This window comes from Pecten maximus, chromosome 10 (assembly GCF_902652985.1).
Source record: "Pecten maximus chromosome 10, xPecMax1.1, whole genome shotgun sequence".
NCBI lineage: Eukaryota > Metazoa > Mollusca > Bivalvia > Pectinida > Pectinidae > Pecten > Pecten maximus.
Genome location: NC_047024.1, coordinates 19,594,351 through 19,609,550, shown reverse-complemented (window position 1 = coordinate 19,609,550; position 15,200 = coordinate 19,594,351). Strand labels below are relative to the sequence as shown.

Here is a 15,200-nt window from a genome sequence, read left to right as displayed (position 1 = left end):
TCTCAATCTTCTAAGGGACCATGGAAAACAGCTATTTCAAGTACAATTGTATTTGATACTACAAATTAAGAAGATACATTGAAACAAATTGGGTTTTAAGTAATGCAATTATAGTTCTTTGTTATTTGTTGCGAAAATTTGATTTTTCTTGACTTTACTACCTGTACTTTCAAAATGACAGTTTTATCAAATGCTGGTTGTATTAAGTCGATAATACCATGGGCTCTTCAAGTCAGTTCACATATATATCACACACATACATCACAATATCACAGTTAATCATCAGATATAACATCATAATATTTTCATCAGATATCATGTTTTGCAATAAAAGGAAAAATATTTTGTGCAATACACATACTTTCTGATTTTTTAATGCCAAATTTTTTTCAGCTGTCTGCAAAAATATTTTTGCACATAGTGTATGTGCAAAATATTTTTGTTTTGGACCTTACCCACATTACTAACTTTCATATGCGTATCCACACTTTTTTTAACACATTTATCAAACTAGTCACATTTATGCAAGACATATCTTCCACATATACATTTTACACACCATCACACTCAGAGGCTACGGAAAATTATAAACTTCATGGTATAAAAATATGATATATTATAGAACCATACTTTACCATATTTGTCATGCTAATGAACCCATGTCTGATAGTATCGGTAGTAAGCCCACCCATATCTTTTAAAATACCATTTCACGGTACTGAAATAAGCCCAACTCCTAATTGTATATTTGCCCTTGGACCCATTACAGGATAAATATGATAATTTATATGACTATATATAAACACTGTCTGTTTTTGCAAAAGACGATCTAGAATTTGGATGCAAGGACAATTACCAGGATATTTTTCAACATTTTCAATATGGCATGTAAAGTATTTCATATTCTTAAAAAAAAATATCAAATATACAAAATTAAAAGTTTGCAATACCATAAATATGACAGTAAAGACACCAAAATTACGGTGGTAAATGTCATACAGTTGTTTTTTGCTTTCTTCATTTTCAAATAAGTCAATAATTATTTGATAAATATGACTTACATATTTGAAATTATGAAAAATTTGAATATATAATCATATGCATATTGAAATGAAATATCATTACATACTGGGAATTAGGTTATTAATGTCTTGATTTAAAAACATGTGTAAAAAATGCACAACTCGTAACTTACTAGTAATATATAGTGGAAAACAGACTGTACTAAATATACATGTAAGTACATGTTACAAAATTAATATAACCATGTAGTTGTTCAATGGTAGGATGTTTCATGATATATAAATAAGAACATCACAGATAAACTTCAAATGATTTCATTAAAAATCACATTAAAATTGTTGTACCTTTTTTTCTATTTCAGCAATTGTTCACAAACACATTCTTTTACAACAATGTAAAGATGAAAGTATACCACATACTGAAATTTCAAAACATGAAACCTAAATTGAAAACAAAAAATATTTTTAATAAATCATGTTGATTTGAAATAAAGACTACAAAATAGGAAATATGAATATTCTCATGAAATATTTTCATTTTTTGTGTGAATTGAAATAGGTTTCAAATACTTAAGTATTGTAATGTTAACTAAATTTAGAGGCAAAAAAAAAACAACAAAACATTGTCATGAAAATGAAGAACTTAACATAATTCAGTATAATATGTAAATTACATTGTATCAAACAATTCTTGAAAAAGGTAAAACAGACACAATAAGCTGTAAAAATTCTCCAGAATAACATTTCTGCATATTAATTAGTTTGTCAACAATCGTGAAACATCTGTATAATAAAGGTTCTTGTTATAACACACACATTTTTGTTCCCATTGCAAACAAAGGTATTAAAAAGAAGATTGTCTAATTAAACTAAAAATACATCAAAATTAAAAGTTAATGCAATAATTACACCTTCTTTTTTAGATAATTGAATTTAAAAAAAAAACACAATAATTTCTTCAGAGTGAAACGCAGTATGCTGAAATGATTTAATCCTTTTGGCTTTTATAACAAATTTACATAATTATGTATACATACTGATACTAGAATCTCATAAAATCTGAAGTCGGTTAACTTTCATGATTTGAAGCAAAAATCTTAAGAAACAGCATAACATCCTGTTGAACACTTTACTCTCCAAAAACTAGTAAGTCTGATCTTTTATTTTCTCCAAACTTCCACTTGGCTTTTTTATAATTATAAAATTGATAATTGCTTTATTTTTGTTGCAAACAATTATGCATTTGATCAAGTGTCTAAGAATTGAGACAATTCTCAATACTAAAACAGCCATAGGACATCTCCACTCGGGGGTTTGACTCAGTCACTTGATCTAGGGTTACTAGTAATCCTTGAGTCATGTGACTTCAGAATCCCACACCAGATTAGTCTATAGTCTCTCAATGACCACAGGTAGGAATGAAGAAGGTGACCAGGTAGTTGCAGAAAACTACTCTTGAGTGGATCTTTTGTTGAGAGACACTGTTAAAATTCTCGTTTATCATGTCTCAGATTATCACCGTGACAGGAAAATCCCTCTCATGCGATAAAATATTTGAAGACCAATCAGAGGGAGTGTTAAGGTATATCAAAGGCTGAAATTTTAACAGTTATCATTTTTACCAGAAAACAGAGTTCTATTTATTTACTGTCTTCACAGTATAACTGTATGATATGTATACAAAAGCCTACTTATTGTAAATGAGGAAGTTTTTGAAGTTTTGCCATATGTTGCTATCATGGTAGAGGTAGGTCATGGATGACTTGAGGGATGGCTGCAAAGTGTCACTTTCATACTCGAACAGCCATAGGACAATTCCCCACACAATGGCTGCAAACCAAGGAAATGTGTCACCCTTGGGTTTTGGAATGTATCCTTTCTTCACTGCTAACTTTGCTAGTCCGTAAAGGATCCGTGAGAGGAGGTACAGGTTTATCTGGAAGAAAGTAACGAAAAGTAGATATTTACCTGGAGCGATGTGAAGAAGTTTACCTTGTCCTAGAAGAGATCTAGAAAGAATGTCTAATTTTCTGTTTATTTGGATAGGAGAATCAAAAGAGGAACTTTTCAAAGAACTGCACATATAAAGAAGGAAATGTACATGTTGTATTACACAGAGAGACACATGCTGAAGATATTCACCTTGAAGACAGAAGAATGATAGAGGTTTATAGGGGAGAGAGGAAAGGTAGATGATCTGTGGAGGAGAGAAGAAAGGAAAGGTACTGTATTTGTCGTAAATAAGGGCACAGGGTGCAGGTAATTAACTGTGGGGGCGCCCTTATTAAGGTTTGATATTCTGAAGTTTTATGAAACAGACTATACCTTATAGCAGAATACCCAATGCAAGGCTGTGGAAACAGTAAAATATTTGGTTATAAAAATGTTCCAGATGAAAATACCTATTCATATCATTTGTTTAGCTTAGATATCAGTGGAATATTCCTCTAAAATTGTACAAGCTTAGACAAGTTGGCAAAGACTTTAGTCCAGTGACTAATTTTGCTAAAGAAAATCAAACACAAAAGGTAGCAAAGCATTTTCACATAGATCATTACTTTTTCACACCATTTTGACACTCGGTCAAAGGTTTTTTTTTCTTTGAAAAAAGGTAGGGGTGCCCTTATTAGGGCGTATACAGTAGATGTTCCTGTAAAGAAGACAAGAAAGACGTTGCTCTAGAAGAGAGAAAAAGGTAGATTTTCTTGTAGAGGAGAGAAGAAATGCAGATGTTACTGTAGATGAGGGAAAACTATAGAGGTGGGAAGAAAGTTAGAAGTTAATGTAGAGGAGAGAAGAAATGCAGAGATTTAAAGAGGACTGAGAAAAGGTAGAAGGTAGGAGAAAAGGAAGGTAGATGTTTATGTAGAGAAAAAAGTAGAGGTTTATAAATAGTAGAGAAGTGCACTGTTCTTGACAGACAGGTAAGATTGTAAAGACAGCGTAACTGTATGGTACTAAGGTTCTGGGTATCAAAATGAAAAAAATAATCTCATGATATTATGTAAATGTACAATGTATTTGCCAGTTAGCACAAAGGCTGACTTGTACTGAACTTTGACATAACTTGCAATGTTTTAGAAGAACCAGGTCGAGATCAATCTCACTTTCACCAAAACTGAATACATCAATTTAACATATGTCATCGACTAACTCACCTGTTCATTGACCTTGTTGTACTTCCCAAATATGAAGTACCCTGCACAGAAAGCTGCTGCAAATGAGTGGAATTGTTCAGGTTTATTCTGAGCCACTGCCATTAGACTTGTCAGGGACTTGTATGCAAACACAAACAGTGCCAGGTTACGAGAATGGGTGTAGGTAGCTTCCAGTATCCCTTTAGACATGTCCTTTATACTAGTAAGATACAAAACGTAAATTTTGAATCCAAAAATAAAGTAGTAAAATTAGAAGTTTGGGGAATAAAAATGCAAGCCATTGGAGCAACTTCTTGTGTGTTACGAACCCTGAACAGGAATTCTATATTTTCACTTATTAATTAAAAACTTTGTCGATTCCATTTAAAACAATGTTCAAATAATAGTTATTACAGTCTGTATGAATATTGTGAAATTTATAAGATATTTATTAACATAACACACTTTAGAATGTGTTCATTATATCTTTAACTGTATATTTACCTGCCACGCTTAAACAGCAGTGTCATCACCAGGGAATGTGGTAATCTAACTTTTGCTCCATACCTGTATGACAAAAATCAATGTTATAACTCACTGATGTCAACACAGGACACAACAAACAGGATACCTGTCAATACAGGACAACAAACTGGATACTTGTCAATACAGGACAAACAAACTGAGTACCTCTCATTAAACACATAGCCTTGATACTCGAAGAAATCCTAGGCTACTCGAGGTTGATGATGATGATGATGACCATCTGTCAGATGTCATCTGTTTGTTGCCCAGAGCTACATTATAGCAGTTACCTAGACTCTTATTACTCGTATTATTATTGCATTATTTTGGCCTCTCCTAATCCACAGGGTCATTTATATTCTATGAGAGAAATCTATACAAGATAAAATCATCCTAAAATGCTTTCAACAAAAGGTATACGAGACTAGAACTAGTTGTGATAATGTAGCTCTGGACGACGAACGGGCGAACGATTTATGAAATATGGTTGTATATGATGACAGGAGGTGAGCAAGACATAAATATTCATTCTAGCACCTATTATCAGTCAATTACAATGATGTACCATTATATTAAGGCACAGGAGTTTGATTTTCTACCAATAAGGATAATCCATATAAAAATGTCTATGATAAAAAATCACAAGTATACAAGGTATTTTCATATGGATATATTCTTATTGACAGACGCCAAACTCCTTTGCTAAGGCCTCTTCCCGAGCACAGGGATTCGGTTTCGGGTTTCTGAGTAACATGACATCAGTAAACAACCACAACACTATAAATTAAGTATTCACATACATTCTGAAACCTTATAAAAAAACGATTTTTATACGGGTTTGAGAATGTATACGAATGCTTAATTCCTAGTGTTGCGCTTGTTAACTGATGTCATTTGTTACTCAGAATCTCCTAACCGAGCCCCTGTGTTCCCGTCGCTTCCGAGCACCTGTGTAATACGGCATATCCATCAGAATTGTTGTGCTATCTTTATCAAAGTAATGCATATCTTAACTACGATGCTGAATATTACTGACACGGCTCCATTTCGAAATCCCTTGATCACCGACAGCAACGGCTGGTAGTTGCCGGACGCCAGCAGACGATTCACGCTATCAACCAACGCCATTGCCATGGTTTGTGACTTCCGGTCCATAAGGCAAGGGACTATTCCGATTATATTGCATTTTTAATATATTGTAAAATGCTATTTTCAGTATTTTACACTATATAATAACTTAAATTTACATATGTTTAATATTTGTGCTTTTTTAAATTAAGATTTAAACATCAGTGTTGTTATCTGACACATATTGATACTTTTTAAGCAATAACTTCTCCCCGTGGAGCTCTTCAGTGGAACTCTTCAATTCAAGATGTCAGCGCCCATGTGACAGCAGTCAAGTCACATTATCTCATTACAAAAATGGAAGAAGACGATGTCATTTTACGACAAAAGACAGTAAAACATCTAACCCGCCTTTCTATGGTTGTTTCAGGTCACAATATTCCTTTGTCAAATTATTTTAGGTAAGTTATGGTATGAATTCGTTTGCTCAACTGGTCTCGGGCATTGCCATATGATATGACTGCATATGATACTGGCTAATTAATTATTTGCTATGATGCAAGCCAACTCGTCGCCCGTCATTAGTTTATCAGTGTGTAATAATCTAACATTTTTGGAGTAGGTGTAATATGAATGAAGGCAAAGCCTTAGAAGAGCGCAGCTACATTGTATATTCACCTGACTCGCCGTTAATCAAGAAGGAAACACAGGGACTGAGAATAACAGTCTAAGAACTTGTACTACATTTTCAGATTTTTAGATTTTGTTTTGTCATTTTTTAAAATTATGACACATTGAGAATATGCTACAAAGTAGGCCAATAATAGGTCCTAATCCAATACATATAGAATGTAAATTATACATCCCCCATTCCAAAAAACAAACAAACAAACAAACAAAAACATGTAAACACCTTGTAAAATTAACAATGTATTGCATTTATACGTATATCGGCTGAAATTCTTATTGTTTGTCCTGATGTGACTAGCATTGTCACTTTGCATTGTCAGATTCCAGATTATCGCACATATCATACCCGTGATGACATGTGCACTGCATAATGACATCATTATTCTACTGCCACATTGCATATGCTACTAACAACGTAAAAGTGCACACGATACAAGATTGTCATGATATATATAACAGGAAAGCGAATATAGTGTGCCGCCACAGGGGATCGAACCTGCGACCCTTGCTTACTGGCCCGCCACTCTACCGACTGAGCTAAAGGCAAAATTCCCCATCACCGACACTAGAAGCAAGGCGGCCGTACATATCGAACACACATTAACCCAGGTTTTATCCCCAACGAAGCCTCTCATTTTCTAAAGCTTGTACTTGGAGTGGTCAACGGCACCAAATATAACAGAAAAGCAAGTAGTCTCCACCAGGATCGAACACGCGACCCCCGGTTTTACTAGTCAGCCGCTTTACAGACTGAGCTAAAGGGCTAGAAGGCAACCATATCACAATATAAACTATTTACAATTAAAACTTGCAACGTAAATGTATATTATCTTAGTTTTACGCATGTTTTGGGTTTTGGTTCTGTTTTTGTTTTGTTTTTGAAGCACGGACATATATTAGTATGTATATCTAAATCCGTGGTTGAAGTAACAAGAAGCAAAATCACTCACTTAGACTATTATTTGAGATAGTGTATATTATAAACATCGAGGTTTTTAATTTGAAGTGAGTGCGTATTGGACAAGTTGTGAAAAACAGGTTTCGTTTTCCACACAAAGAAGCAAATTACAAAGTCTGTTTTCTCCTGGAAATTTTGGTATACGTAACGTCCTGTATGCTTAGAGAATGAGAACTATAATGTGGAAATTTTTTAATAGAACATCACATAGATTTTGGAAAGTTAGACTAATACAAACAGAATGGAATCTCTTTATTAATATAAATGTTTTGATACACACTGTACAATGATAACTTGCGCTATATTTTTCACGATACCTTCTTAATCATAATACATATATAACGTTTCTAGTAATTTAATGTCAGGGTGTAAAGAGGTCGACACAGTAAGATTTTTTTAATTATGAAGTTTTCTTAATAAAATACAAGTTTTGATAAAATTTTATAGTAAAAAATGCAACCTGGAAAGTTGTGCTTATAATGCTGTTATCTAATGATAATACAATTAAAAACTGTTCTATATAACGCACATATTCAGCAAAATAACCTCTTATTCTACTCTCGCATCCAATTTGATCAGCACCGAAACTGGGAGGGTTCAGATTTAGGTAACTAACGAAATATCTCAAGCCAATCAAATTCGCAAAATACATTTACCTCGTCAGTCAAAAGAAAAATAGAAATGGTAACTTTTAAATGAATCAGGCCTTTGACATGGGTTGTGCGGATATGTTAAGAATTAAGTAATTTGAACTAACTTTCAGTTATTTGTTTCGACGAGAGAGAAATCATTCAGATCTCGTCGTGTAGGGAACGGGATTTCAAACATGGCTGCCTCTACTGGAGGCGCGCGACTTTTCCCGCGGGACACGATTTCAAAGTTGAAGGGGTATAGAATTGGTTGGAAATATAGCTTGTACACGTGTTGTCTTAAAGAGAGCTGCGCTCTTAAGAATAGCCTTTGAGTCTGTTCGAGTACACACAAATGATATACAAGTACAACATTTGTCACATAATTCTATATATTTAACAAAATAAAAGCAGTTAATAAACCCTGTTAAGTTGATATATTGTTCCACCTTCAAAGAAATATAACCTGTGTTCTTGTGGTCTTGTTTAAAAGATGTTTTACATATTGTTTGTTCATTGACTGTTGTAGGTTTGATGCAGCTTTTCTCAATAATACAAAAACAGGTAAGGAAATCAATGGTTTTATGGATTTTTTGTTTTAAAACTTATGTGAAGTGATGAGTAAATGAGTCATTTATTGTAGACAATGGTGAAGAAAATAAGAGTTACGGTTAAACCGTTTATTTATAACAGAAGGATGGGGTATTCACTATTGTTGACTCCGTCCACTCAGAATTTAATTAACGATATATAACCTATTTTCCAGTAATGTCTAAAAGAAATATCAGAAAAACCGAACTTGCATTTCTTTTTTTTTGCTACCATGTTTTGGTAGCATATTCAACATAAACTTAAATAAAAATGGTGATCATTTTTATTGATCACTACATGCTCTTCAATCAAAAATTTCCAAATTCTGATGTTGCAGAAAAATTGGAGGAATGTCCGTCATGTGGTCACACTTACCAGCAACCTGAGGATAAATTCCGACTTCAGGCTAAGATCCCAATGACGGGAAAGGTTCGCAAACTTCTCAGGAAATACATGCAAAACAAACAATCATTAGGGAAGTGTCAGCTTCATATTGTGGACAGATATCTCAGTAGCACAAATTTAGTGGTGAGTGGAAAATCTTGAGTTTCCTGGATGCTATCAATTATCATTGGGTTATTAGTTACATACTCTAGAAGATCATAATATGAGGTTCAACCATATCAAAAGATTTTGTATACAAAATTTGGAAATACAGTGTACCCTCGACCTATCGCCACCCGAATCTACCGCCACCCTCGCATACCGCCACCTACACCCCTAGAACGGACTTCCCTTCTATATAATTCCCTCGTTAAGTTTGCCACCCTCGCATACCGCCATCCACCACGTTCATAACAAAACAAACGTCCCGAATCCCTATATATTACCCTCGACGATATCGCCATCATGGTCCATCTACACACAGGTATGGTTTGATTTGTAATAAAGCATGACTGATTTCTGCTCAATAAGTGTTCTTATTTATGGTATGAACGATTTGGCTTCGTCAGTCGAGATGGAAACTCCGAGACGAATTACATATGTAAATGTGTATTTGTAAGCTACGAAATGTACGGTCAATACCATGGTGTCTTATATGTTAACTCATTGTGTATTTATTAAAACGTTGGTACAACATTATCTTTTACTGTTGTAATTTTCATGATTCGATACTAACGCCACCCTCGTTATACCGCCATAATTGACACGGACGAAATGTGGCAATATAACGTTGGTAGACTGTACCTGTTTAAACCCATATACTTATTACCTATAGGGCCTTTATGAAATTCAGGAAGAATTCACTGTTATTGCACAGAATTATATTTTTGAAAAATTGAAGTTTCTTATATATGTGCTAGCTGATTTTTTTTATGTTTAAATGGGATATTAAGTTAGGATTTAAAGAAAAAATGAAATATTTTACTTACCTACCTACCATGAAGTCTCTTAGCTGAGGCAGTGTGTGTGTCATGTGCCAAAAGCAGATCACTGGGAGTGGGACCTATATTTTGACCTTTGACCTACATTAGGGTGGGGAGAATTGTCTTGATTTTCTATAACATGTAATTTTGGGTGACGAGCAATTTTGTATCAAAATGCATTTCAGAAACTAAGCTGCAGCATCTGTGGAAAGAGTGAGAAATTTCCAGGCCAGCTTCGCGAGAAGAGGAGTGCACAGAAAAAGGCACAGAGAGTTTTACCTGAAGGCAAGTATACTATTTGTTATTTAGGATTCAGACAGGTGGTCTCTTGGAAATCCAGGCCTTCCTAATCCTGCCTAAAACCTAAATAATAAGTTACTGAAAAAAAACAACTTATTTTTAAATGAAAATTAAATGACCAACTTAATCTTTTTTAGCCCACCATCATCAGATGGTGGGCTATTCAAATCGCCCTGCGTCCGTGGTCCGTCGTCCGTCCGTCCCTCCGTCCGTCCGTAAACAATTCTTGTTATCGCTAATCCTCAGAAAGTACTGAAGGGATCTTTCTCAAATTTTATTTGTAGGTTCCCCTTGGTGCCTAGTTATGCATATTGCATTTTGAGACCAATCAGGAAACAACATGGCCGACAGGCAGCCATCTTGGATTTTGACAATTGAAGTTTGTTATCGCTATTTCTCAGAAAGTACTGAAGGGATCTTTCTCAAATTTCATATGTAGGTTCCCCTTGGTGCCTAGTTATGCATATTGCATTTTGAGACCAATCAGAAAACAACATGGCCGACAGGCAGCCATCTTGGATTTTGACAATTGAAGTTTGTTATCGCTATTTCTTTGAAAGTACTGAAGGGATCTTTCTGAAATTTCATACGTAGGTTCCTCTTGGTGCCTAGTTATGCATATTGCATTTTGAGACCAATCAGAAAACAACATGGCCGACAGGCAGCCATCTTGGATTTTGACAATTAAAGTTTGTTATCGCTATTTCTCAGAAAGTAATGAAGGGATCTTTCTGAAATTTCATATGCAGGTTCCCCTCGGTGCCTGGTTATGCATATTGCATTTTGAGACTAATCGGAAAACAACATGGCCGACAGGCAGACATCTTGTATTTTGACAATTGAAGTTTGTTATCGCTATTTCTGTGAAAGAACTGAAGGGATCTTTTTCAAATTTCATATGTAGGTTCCCCTTGGTGCTTAGTTATGCATATTGCATTTTGAGACCAATCGGAAAACAACATGGCCGACAGGCAGCCATCTTGGATTTTGACGATTGAAGTTTGTTATCGCTATTTCTCAGAAAGAACTGAAGGGATCTTTCTCACATTTCATATGTAGGTTCCCCTTGGTGCCTAGTTATGCATATTGCATTTTGAGACCAATTGGAAAACAACATGGCCAACAGGCAGCCATCTTGGATTTTGACAATTGAAGTTTGTTATCGCTATTTCTCAGAAAGTACTGAAGGGATCTTTCTGAAATTTCATATGCAGGTTCCCCTCGATGCCTAGTTATGCATATTGCATTTTGAGACTAATCAGAAAACAACATGGCCGACAGGCAGCCATCTTTGATTTTGACAATTGAAGTTTGTTATTGCTATTTCTCAGAAAGTAATGAAGGGATCTTTCTGAAATTTCATATGCAGGTTCCCCTCGGTGCTTAGTTATGCATATTGCATTTTGAGACTAATCAGAAAACAACATGGCCGACGGGCAGCCATCTTGGATTTTGACAATTGAAGTTTGTTATCGCTATTTCTGTGAAAGTACTGAAGGGATCTTTTTCAAATTTCATATGTAGGTTCACCTCAGTGCCTAGTTTTGCATATTGGGACCAATCCGAAAACAACATGGCCGACAGACAGCCATTATCGCTAAATCTTAAATTTTATATATAGGTTCCCCTTGTTCGAAAAGTACTAGAGGGCTGTTTCTGAATTTACACAGATTAGTAAGACTTAGAGGAAGGGAAAAGTAGAGAAAAGATCAATCTGACATGGAACCTATAAAGATCATTCAATGGTGGGCGCCAAGATCCCTCTGGGATCTCTTGTTATTCACTCCATTTAAGGGGCCATGGTGGCGGAGTGGTTAAGGTGTCCCAACACTTTATCACTAGCCCTCCACCTCTGGGTTGTGGGTTCGAAACCTACGTGGGGCAGTTGCCTGGTACTGACCGTAGGTTGGTGGTTTTCCTCCGGGTTCTCTGGCTTTCCTCCACCTCCAAAACCTGGCACATCCTTATATATGGCTGTTAATAGGACGTTAATTAAAAATAAACCAAACCGGGTAATAACCAAATCACTCCATTTATCATAAAAACCTGATTTTTTCAGACATGTTTTCTGCCACATGGCAGGCTAACTTACAGATTCCGTTATTGCTATGGGAGTTATCTCTCTTTGCATGGAACATTATATTTCCTGCTCATGACTTTATATTACCTGTGAATAAACAGAAATGAGAAAATCACAGTTGGGTGATTGGCCAATCAAATGCATTAGATTTTATTTTGAATTTTCTTTTTACTGAATTAATTCTTTAGCTTGTTTTTAAATAGTTGACCAATTTAATACATAGAATTGGATGTTGACTCAATATTCTTACCTTTCTTTTCAAGCAGAAGTCAGTTATGTGTCATTAAAAACACGAAAAGAAAAACGAAAGGAACTGAAAATGAAGAACAAGCAGAGAAAACGAGAGAAAATGATAGACAAATTCAACCATGATACACCATCATCACATTTAGAGGATGTGTAAGTTTCTGTTAATTTTGACTTAATTCTTAAATGTTCCCAGTTGTAGAATCATGAAATCTTAGTTTTACTTTCATTGATGGCAATATTTTTTTTGTAGCAGAACTGATACAAAACTACATAGCTCCTAACTTTTTGTATAGTATGTTAAAAGCATTGTTTGTGAAAAAAATTTTCCCTTTGAAAAATATGAAAAATTCTTTTGTGTTTTCATTAGCTCTTAGTATAGTGCTAAATGTATAGCAACAATATCCAATTGTGTAATGTCACAGATCTATGTTTTTTTGTCAATTAACGATGAGGTCATGCTATTGATGGGCATGATTATTTAATAAAGATATGTACCATGTATTAAATATTAATTTTCATATCAATTATTAGAATCAGATAATTTCTGTCTCTTTAAGGTCTCTTTGAACATGATTGGTTTCCAGGGAAACCAGGCTTTTTGATTTAATAGTAACTGTATAGTTATTAATCAAAAATGTGTTTGTATAGAAATTTCTTTATCAACCAAACAGATATGGAGTCCGATAACTTTCATTCTTGGTTTTCATTACCGATTTTTCTCAATTTTTAATTCACTATTTCAAATGATGCCATAAAAGTTTTCATGAATTCATAATTATGATTTCAGTTCTGACATAAATTTGGAGAGTGAACTTGGTAGTTCGCATTTATCTACTGGTGGGACCGCAGACGAAAAACACAGTACTGATCTGACTACTGCAACTAGCCAGGGAATCTCCAAAACCACAGTGTCCCCAAACCATGACCAAAGTTTTATCAAGAGCACAGTGACCTCTGAAATTGAACGTTGTCAAAACAAGGAAGCATTGACCTCAAAAAGTACACTATGCCAAAACAAGGATGCGATGACCTCCAAAAACACTGCACAATGTCACAAGGATGCTGTGACCTCTAAAATTACACAAGGTCAAATTAGGAATACTGTGAACTCTAGAATTATTCAAAGCTGTATAAAGGACAAAGAGACCAACACAGGACCAGTTGGTGGTAAAAGTGCTAAAAGACTTAAATCCAAAAACTCGCACCAGCGACTAAGTCAGATGCTGGCCCAACAAAACAAGGGTCGTAAAGGAAGCTCCCTGACGGATTTTTTATCAACATTATAAATAAAAGATTTTGATTTAAGACCCGATGAATTCACTCTCTTTTAATTTGGCTGTACCCAATGTTTATGAGAAGTCATTTAAAGATTTTAATACTTTTGACCTCTATAATCATGAAAGGTTTTCAAGGTCATTCGTTTAAACTTGGTTAACCCTTCATCCAAGCATGCTACTGGCCCAATGCAATGATCCTCAGCCTCTTAGTAATTGAAAATCATTTTGATACCAATGTGACCTTGAAAATTGGTAAAGATAATTCAACCTATTGTGCCATTTGCCCAATAAAATGACTATGAACAAGTTAAAAATTTTAACTGTGACCTTGAAAGTATGCAAAAGGTCTTTCATTTCAATAAATTTTTTGGCACTCTCCTATATCCTAGGAGGCTACTTGCCCAATATAATAACCAGGGCATCCAGTTGACCCTTGACTTTTAGCAATTTCAGAAGTCAAATCACTATTTCTGAGAAATCTGAAGGGTCAAAACATATGTCAAATAGACATGTCCCTTCAAACCGAAGAGTCAGATCTCAATTTGGGGAGTCAAAAACATACTCTCAAGGGTCTACTGGATGCCCTGATGAACCTGTGGATCTTTTGCAATTGTGAAGTTGTTCACAGGGACAAGATGACACCGGACAGACGGAACATAGAAAGACGACTAACTCTGCTCCACAGCATAACTCATTTGTCGGGTAGGCTGGTTAGCTAAAAATGTTATATGATGATGATAAAACAGACCATGGAAATATTGCAGCAATCAGCCAATCAGGTCACAGTAGCTACAGCCTCATTAAATATGTGCGGAATATGCTGATAATTGAAATTGAGCAAGGGGTTCAGGTAATAAGCCTTATCGGTATGTACAAAGCAAGTTTCCTTAAAATCTGATCATTTCTTCATAAGATATCTTGTGGATGGGCAATCAATAGCCAATCAGATCACAGCGGCCTCATTAAATATGCGCTGAATACGATAATAATCAAACTTGAGTGAGGGATTTAGGCAGCAAGTTTCATCAAAATCCCATCTTTCCTACAAAAGATATTGTGTGGAAGGCAATCAGCCAATCGGATCACAGCAGCCTCATTACATATTCTCGTAATATGACAATAATCAAAATTTTAAGGTAATAAGTCTACCAAGCAAGTTTCATCAAAATCTAATCATTCCTTCAAATGATATTGTGCGGAAAGCGAATCCAGACGGACAGATGGAACCCATTTGTATATCCTGCCAACTTCATTGGGCGGGGAAATAATAAATCATGTAGTAAACAAGACAGGTGAAATGTCTGTCA

The 15,200-nt window shown here is 35.1% G+C and overlaps 2 protein-coding genes across 3 annotated transcripts; one reads left to right on the top strand and one right to left on the bottom strand.

Annotated features, from left to right (window-relative positions):
* Positions 1-405: 405 nt before the first annotated feature.
* Positions 406-5,826, bottom strand: LOC117336215 (peroxisomal membrane protein 4-like). Its single transcript, XM_033896669.1, has 4 exons — positions 5,721-5,826; positions 4,664-4,726; positions 4,181-4,379; positions 406-2,958 (listed from the first exon to the last, which is right to left on the bottom strand). The coding sequence occupies exons 1-4, from the start codon at positions 5,816-5,818 to the stop codon at positions 2,710-2,712; spliced, it is 609 nt and encodes a 202-aa protein (XP_033752560.1). The 5' UTR covers positions 5,819-5,826; the 3' UTR covers positions 406-2,709.
* A 227-nt stretch (positions 5,827-6,053) lies between these two features.
* On the top strand, positions 6,054-13,923 carry LOC117336772. 2 transcript variants are annotated; one of them, XM_033897409.1, is made up of 6 exons: positions 6,054-6,213; positions 8,559-8,593; positions 8,958-9,148; positions 10,173-10,272; positions 12,634-12,766; positions 13,404-13,923. In XM_033897409.1, the coding sequence occupies exons 1-6, from the start codon at positions 6,110-6,112 to the stop codon at positions 13,900-13,902; spliced, it is 1,062 nt and encodes a 353-aa protein (XP_033753300.1). In that variant the 5' UTR covers positions 6,054-6,109; the 3' UTR covers positions 13,903-13,923. The 2 variants fall into 2 exon arrangements, with proteins under 2 accessions (XP_033753300.1, XP_033753301.1); XM_033897410.1 differs by lacking the exon at positions 6,054-6,213 and adding an exon at positions 6,273-6,370.
* The last annotated feature ends 1,277 nt before the right edge of the window (positions 13,924-15,200 follow it).